The 10,748-nt window shown below is 33.7% G+C and overlaps 1 protein-coding gene across 1 annotated transcript; it reads right to left on the bottom strand.

The window, feature by feature from the left end:
- Positions 1-2,152: 2,152 nt before the first annotated feature.
- LOC109018723 (PHD finger protein ALFIN-LIKE 7) lies at positions 2,153-8,921 on the bottom strand. Its single transcript, XM_019000920.2, has 5 exons — positions 8,553-8,921; positions 8,393-8,425; positions 7,276-7,504; positions 2,937-3,063; positions 2,153-2,827 (listed from the first exon to the last, which is right to left on the bottom strand). Exons 1-5 carry the CDS (start codon positions 8,647-8,649, stop codon positions 2,558-2,560), a joined length of 756 nt encoding a protein of 251 aa, XP_018856465.1. The 5' UTR covers positions 8,650-8,921; the 3' UTR covers positions 2,153-2,557.
- Positions 8,922-10,748: the final 1,827 nt, after the last annotated feature.

Here is a 10,748-nt window from a genome sequence, read left to right on the forward strand (position 1 = left end):
TTTTTTTTTCTTAAATGGGGAAGGGAAGGATACACAAACTCCGCTCAAATTATCATCCAATTTGCATTCACCCCCAAATTATAAAAAAATTGCATTATATTCCATTTTCCACATCAGGAAAAAAAAAATACTCAAAAAAATGATCAAATATACAAAATAACCTATTAAACTCAACAAATTATATTGTTAAAAAATTATTTTATGCATAAAATCATTTATTGAAATATAAATATTTTTCTAAAAATATAAAAAGTGGTTTTTAAAAACTATTTTATTGTTAAACAATTTTTCTTCATATTCAATGTTAACTTTTAGTCTTTTACTTAAAAAAGGTATTGACATTTGTTTTCATTTTTATCCTTCTTTAATTCTTTTTATATCAATGATATCTATGTAAATATTTGATGGAGGGGGCAGATTAAAATTTGGGTAGTTTAAGAGTGGTTGTCAAAATTGATAATTTGAGAAACATTTGTAAATTTGATGGTAGTTTGAGGAATGTTCATGTTCTTTTTTCAAATTATAAATTCAAGAGTTAATGCAATGAATAATTATACTCTTAGGCCGGTTTAGTCTCCAACACTACACACCAACTGAGTTGGCAAACTCAGTTTCTTAAAAAGGGTATAATCCCTCTCTGCTCTCCTCCTTCCCTGCCAAATCCTTCGTCTCCTCTATCCCTCTGCAAATCCCTCTCCCTCCTCCCAAAACCACTCCTCTGTCAACTCTGCTCTCCCTCCTCCCTTTGTCGAATCCTTCTTCTCCCCCCTCCCTCTGCCAAATCCCTCTCCTCCCTTTTAAAACCAAATCGTTTTTCTCCGTTGACACCCCTCGAGAAACCAGATAGGGGATTGAAAAATCTCCCATGAAATCCCTCCCTCCATCTCTCTGCCAACTGTGACAAACCCATTGACACCCTTCAAGACAAACACCAAGAGATTTGAGAAACACTCCCTCCCTAACCTAGACGAATTCCCTTCTCCCGTCGACACCATCCTTTGAGAAAAGCTCTAACAGATCTAAGAACACCCACTCCCTTCTCCTGTCGACACCATCCCTTTCTCCCTAACCTGTTGACAACATCATTTTTCCTCTCATTTTTTTTTTTTTTTTGTCTCTAGTTTTCCTTTTATCGCCAGCCTTCGTTTCTTATCTGGTGGGGTGGCTTCTGGGTTCATTGTAACTTACACTTCTCAGGTAGCGGTGACTAGGAATTTTTGGATGATGTAAGTGCACCTCGAATTTGTTCCTTAACAAGGGCATATTGAGCATAGAAATGTCTTCTTCTTCTTTTCTTTTTTTTTTTACTTGGTAATAGTTGATTGTTGATTGATGCAAAAATTTGCTTTGAATATTGCTGAGTAGATGGAGTCCAAGAATTATAATAAATTGCCTAAAAGATTATGAATTTCTCTTTCAATCTTACTTTTGAACGTAGCATTTTTTTTTTCTATTTATTCATTCTGATTTGATTCATTATGTAAAAGTTAGGGTGAAGCAATAGGATGATTGGTCAAATTTATGCGTCATTCGATGCAATCTGGGCAAACAAATTGAAATGGATTGATTTCGCTGCATTGTTCAGTTGGGGTTGGTAAGAAAACGACGGAGTGGCAAATTTAAATGGAAGATTTGGGAGAGAAAGTGGAAAACGTGGAGAGTAGTCTTCAAAACGAATCGTTTTGAAAAAAGAAAAAAAAAATGGACTTACTAGGTATAAACAATTTGGCACATCAAACTGCGTACTAACATTCACATAACTTTTTTTTATTATAAAAAAAATAATAATAAAAGAAAAAATTTTTTGAAAGAAAAATAAGATTCTATCTCACGAAAATTATTTTCGTCTTCAATTTATATTGTTTAATTAAATAAATGTCATATATTTAATATTAGTGCACAATTTGACGTACGAAATCGCTTACAAAAAGACTTTTCGATAGAGTATATATCAACGCAGGAGAACGAAAATGAAAAAACAACAGAGTACATCAATTTTCAATTTAATAGCATCTATATTTGTTAAAGCTGCCCCAAAACCAAAATCTTCCTGATCTGCTGCTTTATCATTTTTTTATTATTTAAAAATCCATTTCTACTCATTTCGAACGGCGCTTATCTTAGCTAAACTAAGATAGCTTTCAAAAGAATTGGCAGTCTAATCTTTTGCACGTTTTCATGCCTACTGCTTCCACTGAGAATATCTCAACAGATTAGAAGATTCACGTACAATGAGGTTCTTAACTCTTAACAAGCATAGCTTGCCTATTGGCACGCCAAGATAATTATGTGCAGAGACACGATAATATGCACGAAGATTAAATCAGAAAATTGCGGACATAATATTCGGTCGCCACTAACTCTTTAAAAACACATTCCAATAAAATGCGACACAACAGGTACCAAAAGTACCAAAACTTGAAATCCGAAATCCATCTGGCATCCAAATTCATCAACTAAAAGACATTGACTGTGTCTTCCTGCAAATTGTAATGGAAGGTCTAAACCTTTTCAGCTTTGTTTCATGGGTATTACTCTCCAAATTCAGGACCTAAATTTAAACTCTAGCCCTCTTGTTACTGCAACTCGGGCACTTGTACTGCTTGATATGCTCAGCCTTTGCAGGTGTAATTTTTACACATTTGCCATGGAACCATCTCTCGCACACATCACAGCAAATCCAGAACTCATCAGTACCATAGTTGTCCCCACAGGCCCCGCAAGTTGCACCCTGTTCATCATCCTCTTCTTCTTCCCCACTCTCATCCTCTTCTTTGGGTGGAGGGGACATCTTCACTCCCTTGGCCTGGAGCTCAGACTGCCGGGACTGGTAAAAGCAACATCAAAACAGAAAGCAGTGAGAACTTGATACAAAAGGAACCATTGAAAGGAAACCACACAATTTAGAATTTCTATCAATTCAATTACTTTCTTACCGGCTTTCCACTTGATTTGCTTTTGCTACTGTTGTGAGTAGCAGATTGGTCCTTTGGTAGCTTGACATTGCCTGTCACAACTTCGAATATAGTAGGCAGATCATTTATCATTTGGAAAAGCCTCTTCCTGTAAGTTCCAATTCCAGATATTAGAGCCAAACCACCTCAGTTTGATCTTATATATACTACAAACTGTGGGTGATACAGCCACTAATTTTTGGCTTTATGGTGCAACTGGGGAACCTCTTTTTTTGTTTTTAGTAAATAACAGCAGTGCAAAGTTGCAAGCATCAAGAGCAGTCCCAAAGACATAAACTTGACTGCCAAAACATCATTAAAACTAATAGAAGGATTGGCCTATGGAGACAGGTACATACAGCATGCAATAGTCATACAAAACCTCCATAAGCTAGCATCAAAAGGCGGACTAGTGGCAACACAATTTTTGGCATATTATTCGTTTAAAAAAAGGTAGAATTTGCTAGGAATCTGGAGGAGCTTAAAGTTTCCTGGGAAGGTCAAATGGATCAGGTAATGCGCTGCAAGGTTGAGGATTGCTCTCTTTCTGGAAAGTGTATGGTATCCTTGGTTTATGGAGAGAATTCACATGTGAGGCACAGTAAGTTATGGGCTACTTTAACTTCCTTTTCAGCTACCACCAAAGGAAACCCTTGGCTAATCATGGGCAACTTTAATGCTGTATGCAAGAGTAATGAATGGGCTGGGGGGGGGGGGGGGTTGGACTAACTGGATGGATGACTTCAATAACTTCACCACGCAAGTGGAGGTGGATGACTTGAGATACAATTCTTTAAATGGGCTAATAGAAGGGAAAACAAGTCAATTATAATGAACTCTGATAGAGCTGTACTGAATTCTGATTTGGGGGGGAATGTTTTTCAGGTTCTGATGCCCTTTTTTTTTCAGCACACAGGACTATCCAACCATTCTCCATGATCATTAAACTTTCTGGAACTCCTAGAGTCAGAAAACGTGTAACGCGTCCCCATCACATGAATCAGGTAAATGATTGGCATTTCACCGACGGGACGTGGCCTCTAGAAATTGTTAGCACCCAAGGGTTTGAACCTTAAATTTGGAGGGAGCATACCACCAAGACCAAGGTCCTTACCATTTGGAGCCAATCCCCAAGGGTTTTTCAGATATCTATAAGGGTTATGTGGACCAGAGAGGAGATGGAGGAAATCCAGGTTGCTGAGCGAAGGCCTGGAGATGTTAATGTGTTTCAGGAGATACAGACTTGTTTTTATTTTTTGATAAGGAAGAAGGTATTTTATTGATATAGATATAGGCATAGCCCAAGTACACTGGGGAGATATAGACTTGTTAATGAGTATGCTGAGCCTAGTAGGCTTGACGGAAGTTTTTTAAAGCATAAATCAAGAAATCAATGGCTGAATCCGAGAGACAGTAACAATCAATTCTTTTTTTCTTTGAAGCGATTAGAAGCCTACATGGTTGCAGTAAAATCTACTAGCTTTTCCATTATGCATTCCAATAATAAATCCAAATTTTATTGTCAATGGTACATCCAGGAGCCATTGAACAGAAAACTGAAACAAGCCTACAATCGGGACATTTTTTACCCAATGAAATTCAACAATCGCACAAAAGAATTTTTTGAAAAGTGTGCACAATAGAATAAAGACTGGTGGAATTCAAGCACATGGGGAGTATAAAATGGATACAACTTACATCATCACCCTTTTCTTATAGATCTAACGGCATGACTAATTCATGTTTCTAAATTTTCTTTTGATAAGTAATTCATGTTTCTAAATGATTTAATTTATTTATAACCATGTCATCCTAGCATCCTGTACTCAAAGCAAAAGGAAAGACACTCTAGCTTTAACCTATATAATATACCTGCAGCCTCATTTCTACATTTGCCAACTTCGTTTAAAAAATAGAAGGCAAGGAAAGTCATTATAAATATCTAATCTTTTGCCAACTCCAAACGTTCATGAAATAAGGTCAATGAGCATGCCCGAAATGCTAACTTGATGGCAACACATTCATACATCTGTGTTACCAAAAAAAACATAAAATCCTACGTTTATGTAGAGCAAAGATGAAAATGCTAAAAACAGAGACAATAAAACCAAAAGAATATCAATAAATCATGTCACTTTAACTACCAAAGTACTTCTACAGAAACAGAGAGAATGTACAGAGAAGAAGAAAGGAGGGGAAATGCAGAAGCAACATTTCAAAATTACTACATAAATGGTGCAATTTGCTGTAAACTAGAATAACAAAAAAAATAACAGATGTTTTAATAAGAAAAACTAAAAGACATTTATACAAATAATTTTCTCCTTCATAATAAATTTCCTTTTAAGACATTCCTACCCAAATTGAGAAACCATAATGCTTTCCCACTCAAATTGTTTACATCATACACCAATAGTGTGTGCATGTGTGCGTGTAAGATTATATGAGTTTTGATGATGTGGAACCTCAATAAGGCAGGACTCTTCCAATCTACTGAGTACACAAACCCACCCACCAGAGTCATGTATCAGGTGATTCAAGGGAACTCCAAGTACATAATCGAACCCACTGGGCTACACCTTGATGGGTACCAACAGTGTGTGCGCGTTGTTAAGTAGATAGCGACAGTGTATATATCTAAACATAAACTTAAGTGATTAAAGCAATTCAATAAAGAGATACTACAATAAGAAGTAATATATGGAGAATACGGTACAAAATTATCTTTTCAAGTTGATGCAACAAACAAATCACAAGGAACAACTCTTCCTCACATGCTTAAAGACATGGAGACAGGCATGAGAACTGAAACACACGAGGTGTTTAACATGGAATCTGCCAAAAACCAAGAGAACACAACCATACAGGCATGCATAAATAGATGCATGTATGCATCCATGCATGCTTCTATACCTAGGTAATATGTATGTATGTGTGTATGTTCATGTATTTGCATTACTATTGTTTTCGGACTTTAGAATTGTATTCGTATCACTCACACTCTGTTTGATAATTCTTAAGGCCCCGTTTAGATGTTGAGTTGAGTTGAGATGAGTTGAGTTCTTTATGAATAGTATTGAGTTGAGATGGTTGAGTGAGCTTTGTAGGGCCCACCTAAGATGAATTTAGATGTGTTTAGATGTTAAGATGAGTTTAGATGTGTTTATGAAAAGTTGAAAAAGGTTGTGGGTCCCGTATGTAAAGAGGTGTTGAGTTGAAAAAGGTTGTGAGTCCCATATGTAAAGAGGTTTTGAGTTGAGATGAGTATAGTGATTTAAAAGTTGTCTTTGGATAATAGACTCAGCTTAAAATTGGGCTGAATTGAGTTGATCTTAGTTTAGTCCAAGTTCCAAATGGGGCCTAAATGAACCCTTTCGCAAAAGAATAATGAATTGATTAAGGAAATTTTTATTTGATAATTAATATGAGTTTTATTACCATGAATAGGCATAATCCAAGTACACATGAAGTATACAAGAGGAAATTTTTAAAAGAAATAAGATGGGCAACATAAAAAATATTCTTGGACCATCCAATGGTAGAGCTAGCAAAAAGCCAGTACAAACTAAAGGGGAAGTGAGCAATAATCCTAAGCAAAAAAGATTTTCTGTCGTTTGTTTTCATCAAATCAAAGAAAATCAAAACTAATTAAAGATAAGAACAGGACCCTTTTCTGATTAAACCAACTGGCTCAAGCAGCACGGTTTTGCATGGAGATAAGTGATGATAAAATGTCCAGTAGCTTTAATGCTCATATCTAGTAAGAATATAGCCAATAAGCACGCTTCTCAATTATTCCTTCTCTCTTACACATCATCCTTTCTCCTTAGATTTCTTTAGCTTCTTCTTCACTACCAATCTGAATTGAAACATGTATTGCAAGCTTGCTATAAAAGGGCCATGTTCTACAGATCACTAAAGAGAATGATAACTGAAAGAAAAAACATAGGACTTGTGCATCGTCTATGGATAGCAAAAAACAATAACTTACGTGAATCAATGAGAGAACCCTCAATTTTCAGCCGAGTTTACAATGATTCATATATGAACCATTTGCTAAAATTACTACTGTCAGCCAGTATTTCAATAAGATTAATGAATATGGAAAGACGCAATTGAAAATGATCTCATATAATCATGAAGAATAGAAAATGATAACAACTTAATGAAGTAAAAGAATCTCAAAAAGCCAGGAAGTCCAGAAAGTAAAAACTGACTGCCAGGTAGTCTCTGGTTAATATTACATAGAACCAGAGTGTTCATACCGACTGCTGGTACAAATGATTACATATTTTTGAAGTAAGAAAAAACAATTTCATACCTTTCGTTCTTACCAAACCCAAAGCGTGCACCAAAATAGAATGCAACAGCAAGCAACCATGAGTCGCTGTGAACTGCAACCAGTGATAACCAGTCCTTCTCTTGCATTCCATCCCTAGCAAAGTTTATACCTAATGCAGGCTCAGGAAGCTCAGGAGGCACTTCCTCAACGGGCAGATTAACTTCCCATGTCTCATTTGGAAGTCCATACAGACACAAGTTCTCCTTCTCTGAAAGCACAATATTAGTACCTTAAGAAACATGACTCAACCGTCTCCAACTACCAATGTAAACATTCAAGCGACCATGACGAGCTTCTTATGTGATTACAACAAAGCAAGAAATGAATAATTATGCATAATGCATGAGTACTGTGTAAAATTGCAGTGATGTTTTCAGATAGCTTGTGATGGGTCGAAAGGCACTTTGATATATGTTCAACAACATTCAAACAGAGGCAAAAGAATAACATCCTAAGTACAAAACCAGTAAAAACAAAGCAAGAAATGAAAAATTATGCAAAATGCATGAGTTGTAAAATTTCAGTTTCAAATAGCTTGTGATGCATCAAAAGCCACTTGGAAGAGGTAAGAGTGAATGATAGAACGATATTATGTGTACTTTGAACATGTAATACGAATCATAATTGAAATTGCCCGGGATTTTATTACGTTATAATAATAAAAAATTGTCTGCACACTAGCCAATGAGAGAACAGTAGAAAGCAGAAATTAATCAAAACATAAAGATTGCATACTACCGATCAGAGGAAAAAACGTACTGCATGATGACAAGCGAAATGATATTTTTTCCAACAGAACAACATGGCAGAAAAGGCCAGCCGAGAGTTGTAAGAATATACACTATCAATCCCTATAATAACACATTTGTAGTTAACTGAAAAAAAACAATTTTTTAGTGAACTGCCAACAATTACAGATACACAGAAATGCCAATAAATTTTGCTAACATTCAAAAGGGATATTGAACACAGTACATCATCAATTTCAGAGCTGAAATATAATAATAGAAACGAGTTCTTCATAATCCCAAGTTGCACATAAGGAAAAATATTCGGAAAAAGGAAAAGTAGGAGCAGAGAAAAAATTCAAACCCACCCGGATCACACTGCTGGTAAAACTTCTCAACATCTGCAACATTAAACCCCAAAAGTGTAGAATTAATAAAAAAATGTATTACTTTAAAGAATAAAAAAATAAAAGCAAACGCCCGAAGAAGAAGAAAGAGAAGAAGAAGAAAGAGGAGAGGAATGAGTACCGGTGGTGAGGGCCTTGATTAAACCGGCACGTCTGCCCTTGAAGTCTTGAAAGACCTCCTCCACTGTTCTCGGTATCGGATGCGGTATTCCCTCCATTAAGTATATCTGCCTGAAGGCTAAATTTTCCCAAAATAATACAAATGCCGCTATTCTCTATACAAATTGCAAAGTCAAAAAAATAGGTTCTCAATGGTCCTTCGTTTAGGGTTTCTTTCGCTCTTCTGCTCTACCGTATTCCGATTTGGTAAAAAGGCGCAGAAAGACTGGGTGACAATTTTTGGGCTCTGGAAATAACAAAAGACGAAGACTCGTCTTAATAAACGATATTACGAATAGAATGACGACGGAAAACAATGGTGTGGATTGCGGACCTTTTTTTGTTTTGTTTTTGACGATAAATAAATCTACAATCTTCAGTCAATATTTTAAAAAGAATTATTTAAAAAAAAAATCAAAAGTATATAAATGATTACATCTATTACTTTTATCTTGATTATATTTTATTTATTTATTAATGACTTAATATTAATACTATACTAATGCTATATGTTAGTGATAATATAGTATCATTACTAATACTACAGTGGTAACATATATGCTACTAATATATATGTTATAGCTATAGTGATATTAATATTAACTCTATATAGTTAGTAACTCTATACAGTTATAGTGATATTAATACTAACTTATTAAGTTAAATAGACTATTATACTATAATACTATAACTCATAATATATTAATATAAACTAGTACTATATATTATACTATTATAGTATTACTACATATGGTATATATATTATAGTGCTATAGTGATACTAATTAAGTATAATGAATAAGTAGGTATTTTTATTTTATCCCTATAAAAAAATATTTTTATTTTATTGAAATTAAAATTAATTATATTATGTAACTATATTTGAAATATTGAAGCATATTAAGTTTATAAAAAATCGTATATTATTAAAATTAATATTTATCTAAGTAGTTTTTAAAATATAATATTTTATATGATATAATTTGATTTAATTTATTAAATTCTAAATTTTTTTCTTATAAAATAGAATAATTGGAACACATTAATTCAAGTCAGTTTATGAATTTATTTTTATAAGATTATTTTACTATATTCCATTTATCTATATCTGCTTGAAGGTTTAAATTTTCTCAAAATAATACAAATGCCGCTATTCTCTGTACAAATTGCAAATTCAAAAAAAAAAAAGTTTTCAAAGGTCCTTCGTTTGGGGTTTCTTTCGCTCCTCTGCTCTACTGTATTCCAATTTGGTAAAAAGACGCAGAACGACTGGGTGACAATTTTTGGGCTCTGGAAATAACAAAACACGAAGACTCGTCTTAAATAACGGAATGACGACGGAATACAATGGTGCGGAACTTTTTTTTTTTTTTACAATAAATAAATCTACAATCTTCGGTCAATATTTTAAAAAGTATTATTTAAAAAAAAATCAAAAGTATTAACATTGAATTAAAAATTATAAGTATTTTATTTTTAATAAATATAAATGGTTACAAAATAAAATTAGTTATATTATGTAACTATATTTGAAATACTGAAGCATGGTAAGTTTATAAAAAATGTCATATTATTAAAAAATAATATTTATCAAAGTAGTTTTTAAAATATAATATTTTATAATAAATTAAAAATATCAAGTTATTCATATTGTATAAGTATTTGACACTTTTTTAAGAGAAAATGATACAAGGTTCAAAAAAAAAAAAAACAGATACTCTTCATAAATAAAAGAATATGACAAAAGTAAATTCACAATATGATGTAATTTGATTTAATCTGTTAGATCGTAAATTTTTTTTCTTATAAAATAGAATAAATGGATCACATTAATTCAAGGTGGTTTATGAATTTATTTTTGTGAGACTCCTTTACCAAGATAGCACTTCTCACAAAGAAATATTTTGTACAATTTTTCACCAAATTGTTTTATAAAAAATTAATAACATCTCTTTATTTGAAACACAAAATCAAGAATAAGTTACCAACTTTAGGGTTTAGGGTTTAGGGTTTAGGGTTTAGGGTTTAGGGTTTAGGGTTTTAGGGTTTAGGGTTTAGGGTTTAGGGTTTAGGGTTTAGGGTTTAGGGTTTAGGGTTTAGGGTTTAGGGTTTAGGGTTTAGGGTTTAGGGTTTAGGGTTTAGGGTTTAGGGTTTTAGG

Source organism: Juglans regia, chromosome 16 (assembly GCF_001411555.2).
Source record: "Juglans regia cultivar Chandler chromosome 16, Walnut 2.0, whole genome shotgun sequence".
In the NCBI taxonomy this organism is placed as follows: Eukaryota; Viridiplantae; Streptophyta; class Magnoliopsida; order Fagales; family Juglandaceae; genus Juglans; species Juglans regia.

Bases quoted from the DNA above. Each gene is read 5' to 3' on its own strand.
- LOC109018723 (XM_019000920.2), bottom strand. From the start codon at position 8,649: ATGGAGGGAATACCGCATCCGATACCGAGAACAGTGGAGGAGGTCTTT. The intron at 8,426-8,552 runs GTACTCATTCCT...TTAATGTTGCAG, and splicing joins AATCAAGGCCCTCACCACCG to ATGTTGAGAAGTTTTACCAG. The intron at 7,505-8,392 runs GTGGGTTTGAAT...TTGTGCTTTCAG, and splicing joins TTACCAGCAGTGTGATCCGG to AGAAGGAGAACTTGTGTCTG.